The 26,125-nt window shown below is 47.8% G+C and overlaps 1 protein-coding gene across 1 annotated transcript in view; it reads right to left on the bottom strand.

Annotated features, from left to right (window-relative positions):
- LOC144169456 (neural cell adhesion molecule 2-like) overlaps positions 1 to 23,727 on the bottom strand; it is a 181,498-nt gene extending 157,771 nt beyond the window's left edge. Inside the window, exon 1 of the mRNA XM_077698634.1 lies at positions 23,125 to 23,727. Coding sequence (XP_077554760.1) covers positions 23,125 to 23,275 — 151 coding nt within the window. The 5' untranslated portion in view covers positions 23,276 to 23,727. The remainder of the gene's footprint in view (positions 1 to 23,124) is intronic.
- Between the last annotated feature and the right edge of the window lie 2,398 nt (positions 23,728 to 26,125).

Below are 26,125 nucleotides of genomic sequence, written 5' to 3'. Positions count from 1 at the left end.
GACGGCGCTCCCAAAAGCAGGCGGTGCCTCCTGAGGTATACGTCGAATACAGTAGCAGCCAACCAGCGTCGAATACCCGAACGACGGTACCGGTTCGCCAACGGCCCCTCAGCCCTGCTAGCATGGCTGCGCGAATGCCACGCCCTGATGCCACATCAATCCAACGCCACGGCGTTAGCAGTAAATTGGAGTAAACCTAGTTAGATACTTTTATTTTAGGACCACCCAGATACTTCAGTATTTAATCTGTTCTATTTTTATTAGTGTTTTATGTTCAGCGGCGTCTGTTTGTTTTTGTGTAATTTTGTTGGTTTTGTTTGTGTTTTGGGCTTAGAAGTTTCGTTTGGGTTTTTTCTGACTATTGATTTTGTTATTTTGCTTACATCCGGTGCGGCTTTCTTGAGCCCAGAAGTTTCGTTTGTGTTTTTTTTTCTGATTTGTTGATTTTGTTATTTTGCTTGCATCCGGTGAGGCTTTCTTGAGCCCTAAACATATGTCTTGTCCAACCTACCAACATCCCTTGTGTCCATTGTTTTCTGCCTGTCACGACGGCACATGGCACTTGGTAGTCAGTTCTATTGTTTACAATTTACAATAGAGCGTGATCTCAATATCTGTCGTCGCAGTGCAGAAACAAGCTTAAAAATGAACAAACACTGCATCGATCAATGACACACCACTGACGTGACGTAATCAAACTGAATAAGTCATGCTTCAAACGAGAGACGCTTTGCCTAGCACGAATTCAGGAACAGCCTGAAAAAGTGTCGCGACCTGGAAACGCGCCATTCGATCCAAATTGCGCGTGTGGCTCGCGCTTACATTTTCTCGGGGAATTTTTTTTTTCGGTGGTTTCATGCATGGCTAAACAGAAACCCACGTGCCTCGCTGCCCTCTCAGCTGTCTCAATCGCACTGAGCACGCACATGCGATGAAAACTATGAGCGCACGCGCCTGTAAGCTCTTAACTCTCCCGAGCTCACCCTCCTCTAAACCTGCTCTCCTCCCTTTCCCATTCTTTTCTTTCCCTCCACAGTTTCCTCCAGAGCAAACAGACGGAACCGCACCAACAGTCACGAAACCCGTGGCATGGCAGACGACGACTTTCCAACTCTCATTTATGGCCCTCGTTTTTGCCCTCTCTCTTTTTCTGGTGACTCGTCCTCTTCACTTCCAACTCTCTCCTTTCTCGCTTATACTCGTCCGCACTGACTCCGCAACGTTGCCAAGGGGTTCTGCCTCCCTCTTTGGATATGATTTCACGAAACAAACGCCCCGTATTTCCTGACTTCAGCTTTTTTTTTTTCCTTGTTCTTTCTCGAGGAGGGTATGATTACGGCCCGCACAATTTGGCGATGGGGGCGCGCATTGCGACGTATCCGACGGTACCCGTTATTCTCCATTTCGGCGTGCGTGACTTATTGGAATCGCTGTCCCCCTCCCTCTCCATCCTTCTCCACTTCTCTCTCCCCGTCCCCTCGCATCCTTCTCCCCTAGTGAGCGCATTTTGAAAGAACCGGTTAGCGGGGACGGTCGGCAAAATCCACAACAAACGGCGCATGAGGACGAACACGACGGCAAAAAACTCGCCGTTCGCGGGCAATAAAATGTTTGCGAGGGGGAAAGAAACCACTCGTCCCGTATCCCCCTCGTCCGGTTTTTCTCCTCGCATTAGTTTCGACCTCTTTTTTGTCTCTTCGGTGAAAAGGGTCTAGGTAAATTGTCCTTCTGCCTTTCTTTTACTTTACAGGGAAAGGGCACCCATATTCGGTTAATATTTGGAGTGGTCGCGTCACGAAACAGTCCATTCGTTCGCCGTATGCGCACGCACATACGCTGCTTATTCGCCAGCTGTCTACGTGAACGCTTTTAATCACCCCAAAAACGCTACGAGAAAATGGCGCGATGGGTGTGTGCTTCCATCTATATATTTAGGCTTGGCCACGTGGTAAGTATTGCGGTTTATTTGCTGCCCCTTTCCTCTGTCCTTTCTGTATCTTTTCGGCGCTGGCTCAGAGCGTCGAGCGCTGTTCTCGCGTGTCACGCCCTCGGGGGCAACGTTCCATGCGCCCCTTTGTTTGGTTGCGCCCGTGTCGTGGAACAGTCGATTGCGGCAGCGTTTGCTTTCGGCTATAACATATACATTGTTCGCCATAATTGCGCGCAATTACGGCGCAGACTAGTTTGCTGTTGAGCAAGTTGTCTCTTGTCGAGGACTAATCGTGTTGCGAATCTCATTTCGTACTTCTCTCTGCTCCTAGCTCTGCGTTGTACTGTTGCGGTAATCAAGTTTGAAAATGCATAGCTTCGTTTTGCTTTTTGCTGTGAAGCAGTATATGGCTAACCCCTCCAGTTTTCATTCCGGTGAAGCCGATCTACTTGGCGCCACTCCGAAGCTCCTCCTCGCCATCGCCGACCCCTCTTCACAACTGCTATTCCCCTCGCCCCCACCGATACCTCTTTCACAAGTTGCGCGATCGGCTGATAAAAGCGTTTGCGTCTTTATCCCTTGACTGCAAGGACTCAACAGAAGCGCAAATCGCCGCAAACACGTCCCAAAGTCGCCGCCACCGTTGTCGCCTCAAATTTCACCTCACCGAATAGTTGGGAAATCCCTTCTGATTAAGAGCAACTTGCCTGGTTGGAACTACGGCGTAAGCCCATAATTCTTCTTCAGCTTAAAAGGCTTTCCGAGAAGTGTTTTCTCCGGTGTAGTTCGCGCCTAAGTATAAGCCCATCACCGGTTGCCGGTTTATGGGTACACGGGTTCGAGGTGGGAAAAAATGGCGTGGACGCACAGCTTGGCTTCATGCCGGTACTGATAGCATGCCCGTTATGCTGCTGGGAGATTCAAACGTGAAGACTCTTGGTTCAGTGTGCTCTTTCAGTTGTCCTCCGTAATCTATCGGTTTGGGTCTGGGTTGGTTTGTTATGCGGAGGGTAACCATTCTACGGTTGGGGAGGGAAACAAAAAGGTACATGTTTTTCGGCTTAAAGCTTGAGGCCTCCCAGGATTTAACTCACTGTGGGAGAGACGCATGTGGTTCGCTTGGAGGAAGAAGAGCGGGAATAGAAGAAGCGTCGGCCTGGACAGAAGCGGCAATGGGCACAAAAACCACGGAAATCCGCTGCCGCCACCTTTACCGCTGCAAGTTCTAGCTCGTGCAGTAGCTGCGACTCCCACCCGAGTAAACAGCAACTTGCCCGCTTGGAACGCTAACGTTAGCCAATATTACTTGTCCAGCCTAAAAGAATTTCAGAGCGATATTTTCGATGGTATCTTTCAATTCTAAGCACGCGCACTTTACCGATTACCGGTTTAAGCGCGCACAGGACATGAGAGGGGCCGTGCAGAAGCAGCATTAGGTTTCGTGCCCTTACTGGCGGGTGGTTTAAGTGGAACGGCTTATTACAATTTTTCCGGTGTCCCGAGTGGTCGAGCTCATTGGGTTGGTGTGTTACACAAACAGTAAGATGCCTCCGACGCGGGACGGGAACAGCCTGCTTCAGCGTTTGTCCTGCATTATAAAGCTCTGTTAATTCCTTTCAAGTTTTATTCAAATAATTGGCAAGGAGATATGCCCAATCAAAAATTATGAACGCACGTGTTTTGTTTCTTGCACTCCGTGGACTGCGTTCAGCTTCGCAGGTCATCCATCTTCGCAGACTGGGCACTACTTTTTTGGCGGTGTCTCACATAAAATGTGTAGTTTGTATGCGCAAGCATGCTGTGCGTGTGAGCGTGCGTGGGCTTTACAAAATTAGTTCGGGCTGCTTGCGAAACTATCAATTTAAATCATAGTCGTACGTCTTCACACTGACCTATGGGGCTCTCCTGCTTTATAAGACTGAAAAAGAGTTGTGCAGATGAGTAGGGAAGACACGCTACACGCTTTTAGCGTTTGCATTATGGGCTGTTGCCGGTGTTGTTCCCTAGCATTCGCTGTACTGAACATTCTTCTATCGCCTTCAGCGGCCTTTTAATAGAGTGTCTTAGCATAGCGGGTGGCGTACGCTACCCATATATAGAATCGAAAAACAAAAAAGCCTCTGTGTACGAGAGTTAGGCGAGTATTAAAATTTGCTTCCTCTTACAGTGAACACCAGGGGCCTCATCATGGCGACGTAAGATCCGCAGGTGATCGTCTATCTGTCTGTCTGTCTGTCTGTCTGTCTCATGCTTCCTGGCAAAAGCCTTTTCCTGGCTCATTTGTCAACGCTGCATGTTTCAATGTGTCATACGTGAATGATATGTGTGAACAAGAAAAAACAACTAGCGATATTTAGAATGGCTGAAGTCAGATTCAGTACATCTGATCAGAACAAAACAAAGAAAGAAAATAAGGGAGATAAAGAACTGGATGTGCACGCATGCAATAATTATCGACTTGCATATTTATGTGCGTTTTTAAGGCTGTATAACTAGACTTACTACATCACCATCAAGAAAGCACACCTGTCTTCCCGCTTCAGTGCAAGATTAACACTTCAACGAGATGGGTTATCAAAACAATTATCTCGCAGTTGTTCACGTCGTTCTTTTTTCTACCACACTGAACAGGCGAAGTGAGAGGCGAACCTGCCTAATAGCGTGGCCCGACCCGTTTAAACTTCCCTTGCATCTTGAATCTATACGCCAAGAGGAGGAAGACCGGGTACGATGGGGATAGACAAGAAAAGAAGAGCGCCGCGCAGAGTAGCTGTCGTGCGTGCTTTTCCCGCCGATCTCTTCTTAATTTCCATAATCCCATGATGCAGCGGCGCATGCGCACCACTTCCAGGCGAGTACCCAGAACTTGCCCAAGTGCAAATATTGAAACGCGTTAGGTGTGTAGAGAGAGCAAGAGGGTAGTGACGGAGGAATTACGACACCTTGCGGAACTCCCAAACACAAAATCAAAGGTTTTAGGAGCAAGAAATGGTGCAACTCGCATCTTCGGGCGCGCTTTGAAGGCTGGCCGCCTAACTGGTGGCTTGCCGTGGAACTTCGATCTCAAAACACTTAACGCATCGGGGATGCGTGCTCTGTGGTTCCATTTGGCGGCGGAAGAGAGGGAGGGGACGAAACATAGCGGAGTTTCTTTCTAAGTAGAGAGAAATTACAGCGGCAGCCGATAGAATCTGAACGAGCCATCGCGAAAAGCATTGCCCCCACCAATAAAGGGAAAAAGCGAGAGACGGGGAAGGGTTCAGAGAGGCGCCCGCGCAGCGAGTGTCAGACAGAGAATCGAGAGAGTGTCAAAATTATTCCGCGCGAAACTCTTTCAAGCTGAGGTGTCGGTTCGCAGTCGCCGGAGCATACATCATTTCCCAAATGGAATGCACCTGCCCCATATTCCATCGCAGCAGACCCCGCAGAGCTGGTTCGGGCGGCGCTCGCGCCACGAGCCGAACCAGCAAAAAAGAAAAAAAATCAAGTGAGCTCCGCTTCGACTCTCTTCTCCGCACCGGGACAGTCGGTCGGGAACATGAATCTTTTACCGCCGCAGAGAAGGCCTTCTTCTCCTTTTTTCTCACTTGTGGTTAGTTTTTGCGATGCCTTATCTGTGAACACTGTCAGCCGGCGTTTTTTGAGCGAATATTGCGGAGCTCTCGCGCGGCTTGGGTTTAATGGTAAGCAACGATTTCGAGCCAGCAGCCGCCGCGGGCAAAGCAAGGCGCCTCTGCTAAACAATGTCGGATGTGCCGTTCTGAAGCTTCGCTTATTTATAGTTTCGCTGGCGTTGTTTCAGCTGTCTTTTGTAATTTTCCCACAAAAAGGGGTGTGTGTTTGGAGCAAGTTACAAACAGATTCTAAATCTTTCTTCCGTGATTCCGTGCGCGAAGTTTTATATGCTAAGTGTTGTTCCGGTTTTTACCTTAATGAAGGAGTGCTCGAAGCGTATCACACCTGCCATTAACTAACTGTTGTACAATCAGAAAAAAATATATTTGGCCTCGTTTTGCACAGAAAGGGGAGGGGAGGGGGGGGGGCTAAGCTTTCTTTTTTTTTTTTTACAAAAGCTGGTTCATCAAGCTTGAGAGAACTTGTAGAACAATAAGTAGAGTTTTCTGCGTCTTTGGCTATACGGTTCTGCTGAACGTCAAGGGTGGATTCAGATTCTGAATACTGGATTCTTCATTCTGAGACTGTCACAGTCAGCCATATAATAATTCTGCTATTTGAAGCAGAAGTACAGACTTGAATTCTGCCCGCTCCATTCTCAGCATATATTTCAAAAACTTACCCATGTCTCACTTGCCAGCAGCAGAAGAAATACCTGTTTTGAACTGCCTGACATGCAGTTATTTTGGTTGGGACGAGATGTTCAGACTAGCAAAGATAAAAAGCGCATCGCTAATGAAATATTAATAGAACTGGTTTAATCATGAAAGGCATTAACGTTTTCCTAAACAAAGGGCCCTAGATTAGGGAGAAGCCGCCTTTTCCTGAAATTAGTCTTCCGTTTCATTTCGGTTATACCTACGCGTCCCGATATAGCATTGTTTTCTTAAATCTGTAAAAGTGTTTTGGTTTATGCACGTGAACAGCGCGGCTTCGGTGTAAGCGCGCGTAGAACTTCTGTTTAATGCTGAGCCTAGTGAAATGGGCTTGTTGGCATATTTTCTCAAAAAACAAATTTAACGGCTACTGCGCAGAACGAATATGATTCCAATGGCTTCAAACAAAAATCCCGCCTTTTCAGACCCATCTAGAGGGCATTGCCCGTCAAGCCCTTTGCATACTAGCCGTGATCCCGCACCAGGAAAGCCAGCCCGACTAGTCCTGCGCCGCGCTAGGTCGAGCACTTCAACACACAAAGCACTTGAAGAATTGGCTCCGAGGGAGACTGGGATTCAGCGCCGCTTGCACTCATCAGCGCCTCGTGCATTCGCATCCGCGGGGCATGCCGAGCTCTGGTCCGTGGGAGGGCGGAAAGTGCGGTGCCTTTTGTGAAGGCTCATGTTCGGGGTCATTTCTCGCAAATTCACGGTGACGACGAGGACTGAGCGCTTCAAGAGAGCCTTGCAAACCAATCTGACCTGCCCGACGCTTGCATACGCACCTGAGTGCGAGTGCTGCCGGCAGGTGGACCTGACAAGGGGACGGCTGGCCCGACCAACCTTCGGCGCGCTATTCAAGCATCTGCTCAAACAGCACCGTCCCAGCATTCAGCACGTGAGAGGTAGGATGGTTCTATGCATACGGCCTGAGCCTAATATGTTGGGATGCCCTGGCGTTCTAATACTATTTTTAATAATAACGTGGGAGGGAAACACCTTGTATGGAATGCTGGAATCTAGTTCATCTTAGTTGACAAAGACACTTGCGCCTAAAACACAGCTTAGGTCTTGGTACTACCGAGCCATAATTACATTTGCAAAAAGCCATAAAGTTATGAAGTCTTATTCAGCGTGTAAATGTGATCTGCCGGTCATCGTGTGGGGATAATTATGCTGACGTGGCCGTTAGGTCATCGCTTTACGTCAGCAAGAACGTGTACTTTTCGTTACTTGTCTTTTGGCATGTAAGTGGCAGACCGATTCATCGGCAGCAGCCTTGCTGGGCTTCAAGGTGCAAGCTACTATGAATGCTTTTAGGCGGGGCAGCAGGCGTTTATGCAATGGCAGGAGAGAGAAGCCGTTAATTGTTCAAAGACGTGAAACTTTATTGCACATCTGTGGCCTGGAAACAGGTCCATGAAAAAGGCTACAGCTCCATCCACCTGACCGCTTTGGCGTCAGTGATTCCATACCTAGCACTTCACTGCAAACAGAATGTTGATAACCTCTTTTAAAGAGACAGGCTGGTGCATGAGGCCGCAGTAGAAAGGCACTAGGTTTGAATAACTTTAGCTTCAACTGAAATATCTCACCTTTCACCGCTCTCTCCGCTTTTGTTGCTCATCCAACGACGCCTTGTTTTCCCGCAAATAAACAATAAAAGCTAGTTTTTTTTTTTCTTCTCCTGTTTCCTCCCCTTATTTCCATGGTGTAATGAGCACGTCACAAAGTGACCAGAGCGATTGGGGGCCCGAAACTCGAATTTGCCTGGGTGTTATCTCCCCAAGGCTACCTTTTTTTTTTTTTTCACTGTAAAATTTTTCAAGGTACCATTTTCTTAATGTAGCCCAAAAAAGCCTTATTTTTAATTGGTTGTCGGTTTTTTTTTGACGGCACCGAAGGCCAATCAGAACATGCTTTTGGGAGGAGGGCAGCGCTAAGGTAAAGCCAAGAACAGGACCCCCAGATTGGGGCGCCGTCACACCCTGCCCCCAACTAAAGGCTCCCTTTCGGTGCTGCCGCCTGGGTAGAGGGGTAGAAAACTTCCCGCTTGGACATCACTGAAGTTATGCTAATGTCGGCGTATTAGCTTCCAGCATAGCCGACTGACTGGTGACTCTTCACTTTCCTTGCGCGATCAACTTTCTTCACCCTCGCGCTGGGCCGTGTATCAATGTATGTCTTTATTGTCCTCCTGTTGGCCAGTTTCGTACAATTTTACAAATGATGTCTATAATATATTGTGTGAGTTTCGTTCATATGTTTCACCTTAGCTGCTTGGTTTGATGCCCGAAAGAATAAGTAGGCCCTTGCATGTCCATATTTGTGTCTCGACGTTGTTCGGCATTGTTCCCGACGTAGTTCTTACTACGTCAATATTTACTTTACAACAACATTACAAAATCCCGGAAACTTCTATCTAACCAGGCACTCATGGTAGCAAACTGAACGCGGTTATTCCAACGATGCGTTGTCGGAGAGCATCGGGTGCTTCAAATCAAATCACAATTTCTGGAAGGTGATAGCAGAATTAAACACAAGCCAGCCTGCCGTCTAGTAATATTTCACAGTATCCATTTTTTTCTGGTCACAGACAAGGCTTCTAGGGTTCGAGGACCAAAGTTACCCATCAGCGAGCTGTACTAAGAGCGCGTGTTTGCTGACGCCACACAAGCCGTCAGTTTTTTCCAGCGTTTTTTAGAGTGGCTGCTAGTGCGGGAGTTTTGATTGCAGTAAAGATAGCTCATTTCTCCGAGCAGCCCAGATGGATTACATTCGGTGCGCATGCGTGGGAAGTGATTCACTACCATGGCTATTCGAGTTGCGAGTACGTTCCCTGAACTTAGGCGGGACACTTTTTACGAACTTGAATTGGAACTTATACGTTATTCTGTTCGGCTACCGTATTTGGGATGGCCGGCCATGAAGTTCATGCGTAATTTCCGATTACAGCCTGAACCAACGCGTCAGACTTCCGCATCGTGCGCGCGTGATCTTTCATGTGGGGCTTGGCAGGCGGCATGTGAATTCTGTCACAAAACGGCCACCAAAGTAAAATATACGGCGAAAGTCATCGGCATTTTCGTGGACTCTGTGTAAAGGGTGCACCTTTGCAAGCGCACTCTTGTTGTGGTGAAGCTCTTATATTTTACTCCTGCAAAGGCGTACAGGAAGGCTGGGCGCCAAACGTGGACAAAAAGTAGGAAAGAAGAATTAAAAATGCGAAAACATTAAATGGCGCAATTAGCTGAAATGTCTGTATTTACATCTGTAGGACCCAAAATGGCGTAGAAATTCCCATTGGCTTGAAACGCGAGTAAGCGGTGGTCGGACGTCCTTTGCGACGTCGGTGCGCCGTCAGCCGAACTGCTGCCGGTGCATCCGGTAAAGGGGAACTCTGGTTCTCACTGGCCGCACCCAGCGGCGCAGCAATCAGCAGTGAGCCAGGATGCTCTGCGCTGCGCACCAGTTCCCTCACTGCCAGTTCCGTGGCTTCTTCAGTTCCATTAAGTCACCCACAACACCGGCGTATCCGCTCGACACCGTGCCATCCCAAAAAGTTCAATCTAACATTAGTGCTTTCGCATCCCGAACTTATTATAAGTGCTCAGGTGTCATTGGAGACTTAGAGCGAACGCTCTACTATGCTAGATCTTTCAAGGCCGCATCGCAAGTGACCTTCAGCCTGCAGGCACGAAAGCTGCACGTTTTTTGTCCCTTTGCTCGCTCGGAGCGTCGCCGCTACCGTACCACGTGATAAGGTCAGGGTGAAACGACTGCTTCGCCTGCGCTTGATCGTTTAGCCCCGGCTGGACTTATGTGCGCCCACATCAGCACAGGCGGACCACGCGACTAGGCGAAGGTTTAACGGCTGCTTCGCCTGCGCTTGGTCCCCCAGTCTCGTCATGGATGGCGCGCCGACTGCGCTGGCTGCGTGTGCCCTTCAGTGCAAGGGAAAGGATTAATTCAGTCATCCAGTAGATATAGCTAGACGGCAAGCTCCTATATCTAAAGCAAAGAAAAACGTTCACGAAACTGTGCGCATAATTGTTGCTTTCTATCGTGATAACTGCGTTTGCAAGTTTTTTCAAGCCAGTTTTTTTTGTGTGTGTCACGGCGCTACTGTCCAAACGCATGCCACATTCGCCATGATTTGAAGTGGAACAAAAACACACGGACGAAGAACAGAGTAGACGAGATAGGCGCGTCTGTCTCGTCTACTCTGTTCTCCGTCCGTGTGTTTTTGTTGCGCTTGAAATCATGACATCTATTCACCAACTAGCCCAGCAAGAAGTTCCCCTCATGCAAAATTCGCTTGGTAAATTGTTTGCTGTCTTACCGTAATCGCATTAGTTCATGTTTTTAGGCACGTACAAGCTCCAACTGATCGCCTTTTTTCCAGAATTTGATGTATTTACGCCAACATTCGGGCGATCAGGCATTGTTACCATATGGCACGTTGGCTACTAATCCAGGTCCCTTCCCTTACTCAAATGATCAATCCGAATGTGGTTAAGTGTACACAACGAATTAAAAACAATCTAATTGCGTAGGAAGAAGATATTCTTGTACCTCATTCGCTGCCGGGACATTGATTTGTCTTTAAATTGCTGTAGGCGCTTTTTACCACCCAAGAATCGCAAGAAATGTTCGCCCTCGGAAACTCAAATACGCTGAAGAAAAAATAAAAGGTGGGGTAGTTGGTAAATCATGTCTTACGAAAAAACAGTGTGCAAACGGACGGGCCGAAAGAAACGAGCACTACACAGCTGCATTTCTTTTGTGCACCTTTCTTTCGTCCCGCCCCTAAGCACGCTGTTTTTTTCGTAACTCAGAGTTTTTAAACTAAACCTCTCACATGGATTTAGAAATTTTTGGCGCGGAATATCTAACTGTATGGCGCTAAGGCATTAGGCAGGTGGCTGCTATTTTGCGTTTCCCATTCCCACCCGGGGTTTCTATCATAAATCCCGGAAACCGAAACACTCACGTTTACTATCCTCTAACCCATGTTAAAAAGACATTCGCTGTAGTTTGATTCGTTGACATGCACTATTTCGGGTCTCATGAGACTGGTACATCCTCAGTTCATTTATGAAGTTGGTTAGTCATTCCAATCTCTTCTGTTTTTCACCATCGACAATGCTTTTCTCGCGCCTTGAATACGCTACAAAGCTTCTTTTTTGTGACACACACGTCATTTTCTAAATTGAATGAACGCCTCGTACAATTGGCTTCATTTCAGTCAAAACTTGGGTAAACTGGCTTGTGCGCTCAAAAAAGGTGCGCCGACCACAGCTTCTAGACATACACTAATCTCAGATTCTTGAATGCCAGAGCTATACACTTCACTCAGGTGCAGCTTTCCGGCTCATTGCAGTCGTTTCAGTAGCGGTTACTCTGTAGTTATTAAGCGGAATGCAATGTATTTTCCCAGAGCCAATATTGGCCGCGATAGCTTGCTTTGTGCGCAGCTTAACGCTTAGCACGGTGCGTGACCGAACTCAAAAGTCATGGAAACTATTCTATACAAGTGCACGAGGAGTAAATTTCGACAGCGAATTACACAAAAAATATTCGGAATCAACTAACTTTTGAGTTTTCATGTCCAAGTCAACTCTTTGGGGTATGCAAGATACACCACTTTCCTGAAACGGTTTTTCAGGTTCCTGAGAGGTCGGAATTTTGAGCGAGAAAGCTGGGCATGCGCGTTTCAAAACAATATAGCCGCCGCTTTATTGAGCCACACACCGCCCAATCCCGACGGTTCATGTATACCAAGTAATCCTGTTTAGCCTTTCACTAGGACACCATTTCTAAGCCACTGCTGATTGTTCCGCGTATGCACCAGGTGCTACATAACAGACTTCAAGTTTCGTAGCAGGAACCATGTCTTACGATTCAACATCGAATTCTCCACAGCGCCGAGCTAGCAGCCGGTCGGTCGCGAAGCATGTTCGATTGACGACGTCGCCCCGGTTGCTGCCGCAGCCGCTGTCGACCGTCGTCCGACCGCAGAGAGCCTTTGATCTGTTTAATTGCCGCGAACGGCGCTCGTCACGACCGGATGAGCCTCGTTCGTGTGTGTTACCCCTCCTGCTGCTTTTCGCCGGCCCGGACCGGCGGGAGGCCGGGCGCACATCGAGTTCATTCATTTTTCAGCGGATATTTAGCGTGGACGTGACCGGGGGACACGCTTGAATCGTGCCTTCCGCCCACCTTCCCACCCTGCGCCTCGCACACCTCTGCGCGGTGCACACACACACGCACGCACACACACGGCGACCACACGCGCACAGACGCCCACTCAGAACCGTCCGGGAAAACCGCTTCGACTCCATCGGGCGGGTCGCTGTGCTGGATGACAACGACGACTGGTGCGTGCTCGGACGATGTGGTTTCCTGTCAAGACACGGAGGGACCGGCGAACGCTGCTTGCTTTGCTCGCAGCAGCTGCCCCCGCTGCTGCGTTCTCGACGGCCTATCACAGTCATTTTTATGCTGAGATTTTCTTGTTGTTCTAGTTTTAAATCGTGAGCTCAGCGAAGCCGATAAGGCATTGGACGAGATTACGGTGCTACACGCTCAATTTCATTCTTAATGAAGCTTGAAAAATGGTCAGCGTAAACTCAGGCGAAAACACGAAGATGAGGAAGATGCGACGCAGAGACACGCCGCTAGACAACTGATTTTAAATAGCATTTCAGCCCAATTAAACAAAACATGAAAGTTGACATCGTTCCTCCGATATATATATATATATATATATATATATATATATATATATATATATATATATATATATATATATATATATATATATATATATATATATATATATATACGTAGCCTTCTATCCCATAGAAATCGCCGGGTGACCCCTATATTACGCGAAGCTCATTCACATCCCTCGGGGACATTTCAAAACAAACTTCGAAAAATTTGTGCACGTTTTAGAAGAACAACTACATTCCGATCTCCACTAATTACGCATCTCGTTTAGACCACCGACCACACAAATCTTTAAAACGAAGATTCTCCAAACCCCGTATCATGTTCCCGCGCGCTATTTAATCTAACCACAAAACCGCTTTCTCTAGCCTGATGAGAGCACTTCCACTCCGTTTGGAGGAATAGAACTTCGACACACGTTGTGGGGGCCTCGTTTGAGACCCGTCAGTGCCGCTGCGGCGGCCGAGCACCTGCGAAAGGTTTGTTGACACTGGTTTTCGTGCGGGCGCTGATTCCGTAACAACGTGCGGTGGTCCCTCCTAGTTTCGTTTTTGCCCGCGGGACAAGAATCCGAACGTCCGTGAGCTGAAGCGCGCTCGCGCAGATATAGCGTGTTCAACGGCAAGCGCACGTGCGTACGTGTGTGCATGAGTGGATGGCGCTGTGTGCCTTTACGCGCAGGGCAGAGCGGCCAACGAGGTCGGCAGGTGGACTGCGTTTCAAATGAACGGGACAATTACTATGCTGTACGCGTATAGGCGTGTAACCGAGGCAACGCCGAAAGCGACGACAGCTAGTAGCAACGAACCATCGACATTTAGCCGAACCCATCTTGGCCTTTATTATGAGATAAAGGATAAATGTTCGTCACAGAGCAAATTTCTCGCTTTGATTTGGTTTAGTATGGACCTAAATTAAACTTCCGTGCTAGGTAGCAGAACTACTAAGGAGAAAAAGCGAAGAAACATCCTGAATACATCACGTCAGTTTTTCTTGTCCAGTTTCTTCAAAAAGAAGCGTAGTCTGACTTTTGAGAGCGATTTGTGCAAAAGCTACACAGAATTGTCATAGTGTACACACCACATCTCGTGGTTGAACGGTTCAGTCCTACAAGCTCTTCGACCTGATTCGGGTGGCGCAGAGTTGGCGATAAACTTCAGTGTGCCGCTCTTAAATTAGAGCCGTACCACTCAATGTGAAAGCTGTCGGAAGTGCAGAGCAGTGATGCATCATAATGGTCTGTACCGCCGTTATCCGCTCACTGCTACCACCTCATGCAAATCACACTCCCCGCCTTCGCAGTGCTCGCGCGCCCCCTGCCTGAAACTGCGCCAGCGGGAGTTCTGTTCTTTTTGTGCTTGCTTTTCCTCCCGCAAGTGCCGCCGTTGCACTGCCAATTTTTTTCGCTTAATATCGTAAAAACCAACCCAACGAGCGTTCCGAACTAAATGAACGTGGGCGCTACCAGTTAATTACGTATATTTTGCCTCAAATGTAGTACCTACGGTTTTCTTTGCGCTAAACAGCGGAGAGGTGTATGACAAGCGCCAGCGGTTCACGAGTTTCGAATGCTTATAACTATATAAACCGATTGGCCTTCGATGCCTCCGGGTTACGCCGCGACGACAGCGGCTACGACGGAACGCCGGCTCTACTTGGGTCCAGCGAGCGAGCTACAACGACGAGGAGCGGTCCTAAAACGTTCTGCACGTAATATTGAACTCATACACAGACCATCAGCAGAACTCAGGCGCTTGGCAGCTAGCACAAGGATAAAAACAGACACAAGGACAAGAGGAAATTAGCACTCCAGGTGAGAAAAAGATAGATGAGGACCAGGTAGCACCAGGAAGCCTTTAATCTCTCGTGGGAATTGAGCAGTTGGCAAAATGAAGATAGCCAACAAGACGGCCTATTTATCCGCACGCTTACACTTTATTGCAAAAATATAGAGTGTCGTTTTAGGGTATTTACCCGTGTTTCGCGTGAGCGTACCTTCTTTAATTTCTGCGTCATATTATACTTAAATATTGATTGATTGGTTGATTGATTGATTGATTGATTGATTGATTGCTTCATTGATTGATTGATTGATTGATTGATTGATTGATTGATTGCTTCATTGATTGATTGATTGATTGATTGATTGATTGATTGATTGATTGGTTGATTGATTGATTGATTGATTGATTGATTGATTGATTGATTGATTGATTGATTGATTGATTGATTGATTGATTGATTGATTGATTGATTGATTGCCGACGCTGCACAGGCGATGAGGCGCGCCTTAGTGGAGAGCTCCGGATTAATTTTGACCACCCGGGGATTTTTAACGTGCAGCGAAATATCGACACACGGATGTTTTCGCTTTTTGCCCCCGTCAGAAAAGCAGCCACCTCCTTCTGATTGAAGCTCTCGTGTGGGCCACTTTATGTAATTGCAAAGAACGAATAAAGCGTCCGTTTACCTTCCCTGTGAACTGTTTACCTCGGCTGCGCACAATTAGTGCCTGCACATGACCTGCTCCGCATAAACTACCATTTTATATCAGCTTCGGCGCAATCCGCGCGGCCGCGCCCATCTCACTGTCGCCGCCTGCTCCAACCCGGCTTTGACGGTGCAGGGAAGGCAAAGTGTAACGGATGCATCCGCCATAAATACGGTGCGCCCGACCGACGGCACCGCTGGTATGCCTCCGTGGTTTACAGAATCGATGACACCGCCCGCCAAACTGATGCCTCCGGAGGCTATAAATCGTACGCGCCGCTCGTGCGATAATTTTTCCCTTTGTCTCGAACGCACCTCCCCTCCTCCTCGCGTAGCAGTCTCTCGGCGCTAGGAATGCGCGGTAGTAATGCGTATAAATCGTCGTTTTTCGCTACGCTGTACGTCTACACCGCCGACGTAAGAAGGCCACCTGAGGTGATCCTTCTCGCGTAAGTTCTCCGCTTGTCAATGGCGACGCCCGTTGCCGAATTTTGGATACGACGTGTATTGCACCTTGGATAAGCCTCCTCAGTGACCACAAATTTTATATAATATTTTGGAAGGCTTCGGCGTCAAGCTGCTGTACGCCGCTTGCTTGTTGTCTGGATAGCATTGCTGCCATCTCCACTCAACACCAACATCGGGGAAAGCCTTAGTACTGGCTCATCTTTCGTAATTGACCCTACTGTTGCGAACGGCGAACTTAGAGGACAAAACAAATCAACGGGCTGTACAAAATCCGCTCGGCGGGTGTTTGTGGCACCGAGAAGGTTATGGGTGTCAGGCGTGTGGCTTTTCAGGCAACTTGGGGTTGGGACACGGATGCACCATCTGCGGACCTCGGCGTGGTTTGCGCAGTCGCACGGAGCAGCTTCCTGCGTGTCGTTCGCCTTTGCATCTATTCACGTTAGGATACCGCCCTTCCCTCCTCTCTTCTGTTGCAGATACTCCCGTTGTAAATATATATGGTGACCTCTGTACTGCGGTGGCGAATAAAGGAGAATTGTGCGGGGAGAAGCCGGGGCGTCCAAATACGGAGCAGCGTCGTCCCCGGGGAAGTCAAAGACAGGGCTTACTCTTTTGTGGGTTATTTTCTAGGTTATTGCCTAGTTGTTAATATGGTCTACCCTCTGGCCTGAAGGTGGCGAAAGTTGATGCCTGAAGAAAGGCATGGGCTTTTAACTTCAAGCTGAGTTCACGAATGGCTTCTGCACGCATATATTTCTGATCACCTGCGCATATAGGCATGCGTCGATGTATGTATGTATGTATGTATGTATGTATGTATGTATGTATGTATGTATGTATGTATGTATGTATGTATGTATGTATGTATGTATGTATGTATGTATGTTGTGAGACACCCTGACCACGCCTCTGTGCTCTTCAATACGTTACGGACATTTCCTCGTAATCAGCACATTATCATCAGTACTAGCTCTTATGGCCCCGGCATCATCATCACCTGTACATAATCATCATCACCACTTAGTGGGGCTTTTCGTCCGACTGTCTGAATAAACCGGACACGCTTTCCATCATCTCTCAATATATGTATGTATGTATGTATGTATGTATGTATGTATGTATGTATGTATGTATGTATGTATGTATGTATGTATGTATGTATGTATGTATGTATGTATGTATGTATGTATGTATGTATGTATGTATGTATGTATGTATGTGTGCATGTATGTATTTATGCATGTATGTATGTGTGTATGTATGTACGTATGTGTGTATGGCTGTACGCACGCACGTATGCATTATGTGTGCGTGTGTGTAGGCATATATGCATGTATACATGTAGGTATGCGTGTGTACATATATCACGTTGTACCAACAAACGAGGGTCGCTAAAATGCTCTTTTGGGGAACTTTGCGCGAATGTCGCATTTCGTGATCTATGTTGTTTAACACCAAAATAGGTGGTGGCACTGACCAGGTTATAACGGCGGCGGCCATTAGGGAGACGTGACTTCCATGGAACGGTGGTGCCAAGATCCGACCTTCATCTATAGAACTTATTTGCGCGCACAGCAGATATCGCTATACCTTACTGCGAGACCAGAGCATAAATCGGAATTTATCGCTGCCTACAAGCGCTTTATTAAGCCTTAACATGAATCGTAACATGAATCGTAGTCGGAATCGATATATGTAGATGTACCATTTACAGCGTCGTAAACATCGCAGGATAGAACAGAGGGTTATTCAAGAACCAGTCTCGGTACGGCACGCGGAATACGGTGGACGCAGCCGATTTCGGCCCTTGTGTTCCTGCTCAGCCACTCTTGTCGACTACCGTGCACTGTATCGGGACCGGTTTACCGCTCTGCTATAACTCTTTAAAAGAGCCAAGTGCTCGCTCTTCTCGAAGTGCGAATCATACTACCTGCACGACCACAACTAATTCCTTGATTGGAATGCTGCGGGGTTTTAAAATCAGTTATTGTGTTCCTACGAACTCTAAGAGGTAGGATATATTTCATTAAGGTCCGTGTAATTTTACTGCATCATCCCCAGCAGAAATGAACGACGTGGCTGTATATATCCGGAAATTCATCTGGTGTCAACAACTGTTCCAGACTTTCGTAGGCTCCTCGAGGAAATAATCGTGCCAGCGCTACTCCGCTGTACTACCAGAGAGAGCGTGTGAAGTTTAGTGAACGCTCCGGAACCGTGACGGCAAAAAAAGCAAAAAAGAATTAAGGGAATACGATAGCAGTCTAGCCCGCCGCAGTGTCACGTGTCGAAGTAACAACCGGAGCTTCAAAGTAAAGAAATCACAACTAGGATGTCGCACTTCTCCCTGGACTCCAATGAGAAGTCAGGGTACACAACCAACGCTTCCAGGTGCTCGTGGCGAGGAGGTCCTATGCCACCCCAGCGTACTAGCTGGCAGGCTGGTCGAGGTCCCAAGAAAGATTGCCAGCATCCGATTTACTCGTTGAAAATAGTGTGTGAAGATGGCGACTGCGCATCACAGGCAGGGCGGTTGCAACTAATATTTGGGTAGTGCAAGAGTCAGCCGCCTTTCTATGGAGCACGAAGTTTTACTTCCCTGAAGATAACGACGTCGGCTCCTCGGCTGGTCACTCAGATCAACGCGCCGACCACCTGTGAACGCTGCATTCTATGTATCCCCCGAATTTGAAGATACTCCACAAGCTTCGAGACAGCCCTCGAGCTTCGTTACCGAGTGGCAGTAAAGAACTTCAGACTTCTGAGCTGTTCCGGTTACTGCAAATAGTGTAGTGTTATTTCCTGCTTGATGCACACAATTGTGTACGCGTTTTCATACTTGCTTATTCTGCTTGCTGATTTGGATGTTTGTTAACGCCGCTGAACATTCACGTGTAGAGTAACTCCAACCTTTATTGTATTCTACAGGTAATTAGCGTAGTCGTGTTTGTAATATTGCAGTTTCACAGTTCGGTGCCCCGACTCACGGTGTTTTCTGCTAACTGCAAAAGCTGGGAGTAAAACACCAGCCCTTTTGCCGCTGGATACCAGCGAAGAATTCACCCTCCGGTCTGAGGCACTGTATTGCCCAAGGTACGCCCCAAGCCCAACGATTTCTGAGCCTTCAGGTTCATGTTTGTTACCTTGCCCTCCAAAATTCGGCTAACTGGTTAGCGTTTGATGTCAAATCCATAACACTAGGCTCACACTAATCCTACCAACTGAACGTTACCGTGAGAGCAACGCGCGCCCAGAATTATTATGAAGCTGAAGTGAGCCCCTTTTTTTTGGTCAATGTTAACTTTGCTGCACATTTTCAGCACTTAAGTTACAATTAATTTCAATTACGTGGCTTACAATTATATTCCAGAAACAGCGCCTTTATTTTCCCACTTTGATCTGTCCACAGCCGGCATGCCTTGTCCCTAGCAGGGCTGACCTCACCAGTTCACATTAAAGAGCATTCTCTCTCTCTCTCTCTCTCACAATTCTTAACTATTACGTATAGTCTTTTGTTTTGCATGTACAGTCTTCTATTATTCTATAAGTACAGTCTTTTGTTTTGTTTGAGTGCGTAGTCTTCTCGTCGTTTAAACTAGGCTTCGTGCAATCATTAAATACAACGTTTTATGGAGACATGTACGGCAACCAGTCAACTTCGTGCCCACTGATATTATTACAGTTTAGAGTGCCAAAAAACCTGCCTCTGACTCCTCCGGAGGAGTATAAAAACGGTTTCAAATTCTCGCAATGAATTACTGCGCCAGTTTCAACACTTGGAAGTCGACCGACAGTCACTGCGAGCACTCAGCTTCGCCTACACCGCTCATAACACTATGTACAATAGAATGAATGTGCACAGCTTTCGGTTTACTATCATGAAAGCAAAAATACCAAAGGGATGTGCAAACAGTATACGTTCGACCCATTAGTGTGCGTAGAAGGATGTCTTACGTAATAAGGCGGAGATATAAAAATTTCGCTCTCCTTGAAAGGCTGAATCTGCCCCGTTCGCATCTTGCATCGCTATCAGATTTTAGTGGCCATTTCGCTTGGTCCCTCGCATGTCGACACTGCTTGCCTGTCGTTTCGGACGGAAGAGCAGGAAGATAAAGCAATTCAACATCGGCTTAGCGAGATGTGACAAGACCTTATGGGTAATCGAAAGACGACTTGGGTGGGCATGGCTTCCTTTCAGCGTCTCATCTTTTATTGCCTCAGAGGAAGGCTTCCTTTGGGGCTGAGCGTATAAACCGTGCTGTCATGCGTGGAATAGACAAGAACACATGAAATAATGTGGCTTGTGGGGGAGATGTATTCGCATTGGTCTTCGCGGTCTAACCAAATTTATTTGACATCCTATTGAACATTTGCACGACGTAAATTTTAGTGGCAATGCGTGCCTACAAAATACGCCAGAGAAGTTAATCAAATAGGCGAAAGCGATTAAGTAGTTAACATTATTTTCGGGCTTCAAGAGGAAACTTTTAACTGACTAGACAAAGCCAAACATAGCTTAATGTTCTGTATCCTCGTTATTTATGAAATGTGCACCACGTTGTCACTACCCTTCGTTCTCAAGTTTTGTCATGCACATTGATGTTGTGCCTCAAATGTTATGCAGGTACCATTTGAAACGCTTTATTTTAATGTTAGCTTTTATAAATGAATGGCTGCTGTTTAGTTCCAGTTTAAAAGCTCTTGAAAAAGTGGTTTACTGCACATAAAAATTTATTCCGTTGGGAAGACCGACCGACTGACTTCCCCACCGACTGACCTAATCATCTTCTTCCTCGGAAAATGTTTAACCACATTGGCGCACCTGAAGGTGTGGCTCGGAAGACACTTGCCAAAAAGCAAATGGCGAAACCAGGAAAGGTGTTTTGGAATGATTGCTAGCCCTACGCCCAGAGTGTCGTTCGGGAGGGAGTGTGACGCTACTCTTCATTTTCCCTCTGTGCTGAACAAGGCGAAACACCAAATCGAGAAATTCTTATTCTTGCGCGTAGTTCGGTCCCCGTTCTTTCTGGTTTGCATTTAAATAGTGTGGTTAATCGTACTTTCGATCAACTCTAAACCAAGCTTCACTCGAAGTGGCCTCGTACGTATAAATCCAGTCCGTCGGCGAAATTATGTTGGCATAAACGTGCCTTTTTACAGCGTCCCAACGCATCCTTTTCTTTGCATCTCGTTTACTAACGGTACAAGGGAGTCGCCAATGAAATCCTAGGCCCACTACTAAATGTCACGTTCAAAACGTCGTTGTAGGCTTAGCACTCGCGGCGACAAGAGCATTCGTTTCGATCATTCCCTGACATGTGCGTTTCGTTTTTTTATATAGTTGGCCTGTATGAACGATATGCGCTTGTGCACAGTTTGTCAAGCGGAACCGACCGGCTCATCGCTCGCCCCGGACACGACAGTTTGCTCACTACACAGGTGTTTGTCTCTTTGGCTTTTTTCGCATCGTCGCCTAATCAATAACACGCGATGAACGCGTATACATAAAGTCATCGATTTAGAACGAACAATTTTGTTGTTGGCATGTTGCGAACGGATCCGTCGATAAAACACAGACGAAAAGACAATCTGGAAACGGCAGGCAGATTTCTTTCCCGATATAACGCCGGAAAGCAGTGTTGTAAAGACGTTCCTGGTCGGTGCGTAGTCGAGAAGGTGGGAGCGAAGACTGGCGCTCTGTGTCATTGCCGGCGTTCAGTTATTTACAGTTCCCTCCGTTATACTTTAGCCTATGGCCTTTTACTAAAACTTTTGTCCCCGCGTCGTTCTTCCTTGATCTCAAACGCTGTCCTTGATTAATTGATGTAGAGTAGCAGTGCATTGGAGCAGTCGCAATAAAAAAAAAAGATAATCTACAACAGTTATGTGCAGATGCGTACATAAAGCAACAGTTGATTTTTCTTCCTCTCGGTTTATCTGGGTGCTGAAATTTGTACGTTCCCACTTTTGTTTTGCTAGCCAAGTCGCGTATGCGCGAGTCACGTATGCGGTCAACTTTAGGGTAGCTAGGTAGGTATTTATTGATAAAAATAAAAAAAGGAAAGGTCACCACCAGCAGGCTAAATGTAGGGGGCCAAGTAAATGTATAGGAGACCAAGTTGTTCTCCTGTGTGAATTCCGTAAATCCAGCGTTCAAAATGAGGTGGTAATCTGCGATGCAGTTCTATACACTTTTTGGGGGCCATTGTATAAAACAACGTTTTGGGGAACAATTTAGCAACCCCGCACACCATTTGACCATTTTGTAAACTTAAATTACGAGCTGCCTTAATATAAAGCCGTTTTTCTCGTTACTTGAAACATGAAAAAATAGTTTTGAGGATTAATGAAACAGTGACTGTAACCACTGCAGACTTTTTTTACAAAGGGGAGTGCAAAAGACCCGTATTACTGTGGTGTTAAAAACTTCATAACATACGCAACCTAGTGTGCAGTTGCTTGTAGTAGCTTCACACAATTTGCTAAAACCATGGAGTTGTTATGTCACACTAAAAAGCCGAGAAGCTGAAATGAATGAGTCACCGGGACTTTCTCAAAGTGCAGTTTTGAAACATTACAGGCTCGAAGAAAAATAAAAAAGGAAAGAAAGGAGGATGATGCTTTCGCATTGTGTTTCAGATGGCGTATATCTGCACTTAGATATCAGAAAATGTGCTCTGCCAAGTGTTTAGACTTACGAACGTGGAATACATTATCTTACGCGTCATCAAACATCACAAGAGCATCACCTTATTTAATCCCGCTGCAGTATGATAGCCTCTTCTGATACAGGAGGTATGTCAGATTACTATACCCCTTGACGTCACGTATCTTCACACTATTTTTATGTAATTATAACAGCTATAACCATTGCACAATACGAATAGGTCGACACGCCGACATTTCTCTAAAGACTTCACAACTAAGCTTTACCTAGCTATAATACGCGTCCTTGTTTTTTCCTACTTCAACTTTTACAAAAAGCAGTGTAAGGCTTTCCTTGTGTGTTGTTCTACTATCAACTGAAGTAGTAATCAAAATATCGCGAAAAGATAGTAATGGTCCTCACAGACTCGCATTAGAGGATCGCTGTCCGCGACGTTCGTTAGGCCGTACGTCTTCAAACATGAGCGCACCCAAAGGCATAGCAACAACATTTCGGCGACGTACCCTGAGGTTGGAGGTACTGTGCGGTGGCGCCGTCCTTCAACGATGCCCAAAGCAGCGCGGACGTCAGCGCTAGGAACAGGCGCACAACAGTTCCGAGTTTGCTGAGATGTCTTCTTGCGACGGCATGGCTGTCCGGTCCAATGCCACCCATGGCACAACAAGTCCGACACCTTGGTGTCCGCCTCGCAGAAGGTTTCGCCCCCTATTTCCGCCCCTCCCTCTTGCTTCCTTTTTGGGGAGCCTTTTTTTCTTACTTTCCCTCACCCAGAACTTAAAGCACGTTCCCTTCTCAGCGGCATTAAAGAACAGAAACACCCCGCTATGCTAACAGCGCCGCCCCGAAAGCCTTGATAAATCGTGCGGCCACAGCGCGAGGACACCCCCTCTATCTCTTCCCTCCCTCCCTGAACTGCGCTATAAACTCGAAACCAGACGCCTCGAGGTGAAGGGGGAAGAGTGCAGGCCTCCCACGCACGTTCGCGCGGGGCGACGCAAACTCGCCGTTCAAACTGTGCGCCCCGGGCCCTCGGGTCCAGCAAGCCGCTGCCACCACCAACCGCTAAAAACCTCACTGCCAGCGGAAGAACTCTATAAAGGCCCGTCCCCCACGCCGCCGGACGAGACGCCAGCGCCACACTGCGGCTGGCGCTGCCGATGTCTGCTGGGCGCGCGCCCGCACGCGCGTCTTCTGCCGCCTCGGAGGGGGGTTCTCGAGAGCGGGGTGTCCGGAACGCCGCGGGAAGATTTGTCCCGAGTTTGGGACGGTGGAGAGAGGGCCGCGCGGTGCCCTTTGCTGCGTCGCGGGACCCGGCCGCTGTGGCTCGCGCCGCCTACCCGGGCCCCGGGACTCCACCCAGGCGCCGATTCGCGCCGCGCGCGCGCACCTCCGGGCGGAGCGTCCGACTCGCCACCCGAGAGCGGAGACGAGCGCGCACCGCGACGGTGCAGCCGTTCGCGATCGGCTCTAGCGATGCACGCAGCATTCCCCGGGGAAGAAAGAAACGAAAAAAAAAAAAAAAAAAAAACAAGCCCTTCGTGGCGAAACGTTCGCGGTCGCGAAATAAGTAACGCGACGACTTCTACAGCTGGATCATGCGAACGGGCAAAAAAAAAAAAAAAAAAACAGAACATAAGGAAGTACACCGGGTTTCTTTCTTCAACGCTGTCTGAAAAAAATTACGGCGGTTCTTTCAACCGCAGAAAGTGTTTGAAACAACATTAGCATCACAGCTGAACGGTTCCTAATTTGTGCGAATCAAGCTTCTCCTTTTGAAAGAGATTGGAGCGCAGGCGGTACGGGGCTTCATTGTTGCATTAGATATTTACTCCCGTTGGTGTCATTGAGTGCCCTTAGCCTTCCTTTCCCGTACTACCCAACTTGAACGCCCCTCGAGAAAGAGGCCACCAGGCTTTGCCCTTCTGATGGAGTCGTAGCAGCAGTTTAGCGAGAGCTACAGCTCGCCGATTCGACTGCTCGATTTTGTCTATGTTGCAGCGCCTTTCTTGTACAGTTCCTGTAGCGAGACGCTGACGTGCATTTTTTGTTGGCCGTTTAACTCCCTCTTCTCCTTCAAGATCACATAGTTTCTCACCAATTTCGGATTCATTGCGTGCTACCGGCGTCATTAGCAATGACGCCTCAGTCGCAATGAACACGAGGGATGGCGGAAACACCTGCTTCCATTGTAGTGGCCGAACAATCCAAGTACAGGCAGATGTTTTGCTGTCTGCGCGGATAACGTGAAACTCTAGAGCAAAAACAGAATTTTGCCGTAGTTTAACACGGTTACACCAAGTTTGTCGAGTGATAGCTCGCTTTTGTGCCGAAAGCGCACAGGGGATGCCACACAATCGCACCTAAAGACTAAATACTGACGCTGCTCAACGCAGGCGCCGCTGTAGGCGCCAACTCGCAGGGAACATTGATGTAGCCAGCGCTTCCTTGTAACATTTTCTGATGGCATGCAGCCTTACTCGGTCGCCAGACCCCTCTCTCCACACCACTTCCCTCGGAACGAACGAGCGACCTGACGCTTCCGCTGCAATGGTCACCGGCCGGTTACCACCGCCGGTCACCCGCCACACAGACTAGCCCCATGGGGCTCAAATAAAGTCTCTCTTTCTCTCTCTCTCTCTCTCTCTCTCTCTCCGCACGCGCACGAGGCGCTGGCGTGACCTTCGCTGAACTTGATGGTCATACCTACGCTACAAGTAGCGAGCCGTGTTTTGTGTGCGTACCTGAAGTAATACAGCTCTCCTTTTAAAAAGCAAGCACGCTTGGGAAAGCATAGTTAAAGCTGGAAGCCCGACTAAGGTGCATGTCAAAGGTTTTGATTTGATTTGATTGTAGGGTTTAACGCGGAGACGCAATGCAGGCGATAAGGCGCGCCGTAGTGGAGGGCTCCGGATTAATTTGGACCACCTGGGATCATTACGTTTTAGTTTCAGTTTCAGTTTATTTTTGCGTAACAAACATTACACACGGTAATCAGGAAAAAACCTGGGAACAGCTTGACGGGCCCCGATTACCCATGGGCAGTTTCGGCAAACAGGGCAGTAGGCATGTTTTTCAGTAAGCACCAGATGTGGAAAATGTGAAACAATATGAAAGATACAACAAAATGGCTACATTTTGCGCCGAAATCACGTACACACTGGCGTTTTTGCTCTTTTCGACTCCATCAGAAAAGCGGCTGCCGTGGCTGAGAAGCGTACCCGCGTCCTCGTGCTCTGTCAAAGGTTTTGATTCGTGCTTCTGCGCTTATTTGAACCAACATGACTGAGCGCGTGACGGCTCCTGTCCGGATGAGAATCCGCTCTTCGGTTTCGTCCTCGTGATAGTGAAGAACAGGGAATGTCAGGGCGCGTGCGGAGAGTGGGGATGTAAAGTAGCTGGTAGCGGTGGCGTTGCTTTCAAGCAGCTGCTTGGCTCCTCTGCGCTTTACGTGCACGTCGCCCAGCGTCCCCGACGTAAAATGGAGTGTACAGAGAGTGCAGGGCC

Source organism: Haemaphysalis longicornis, unplaced genomic scaffold, assembly GCF_048455015.1.
Source record: "Haemaphysalis longicornis isolate Haplotype H1 unplaced genomic scaffold, Haemaphysalis longicornis Haplotype H1 scaffold_2, whole genome shotgun sequence".
NCBI lineage: Eukaryota > Metazoa > Arthropoda > Arachnida > Ixodida > Ixodidae > Haemaphysalis > Haemaphysalis longicornis.
This window is presented reverse-complemented; position numbering and strand designations above follow the sequence as displayed.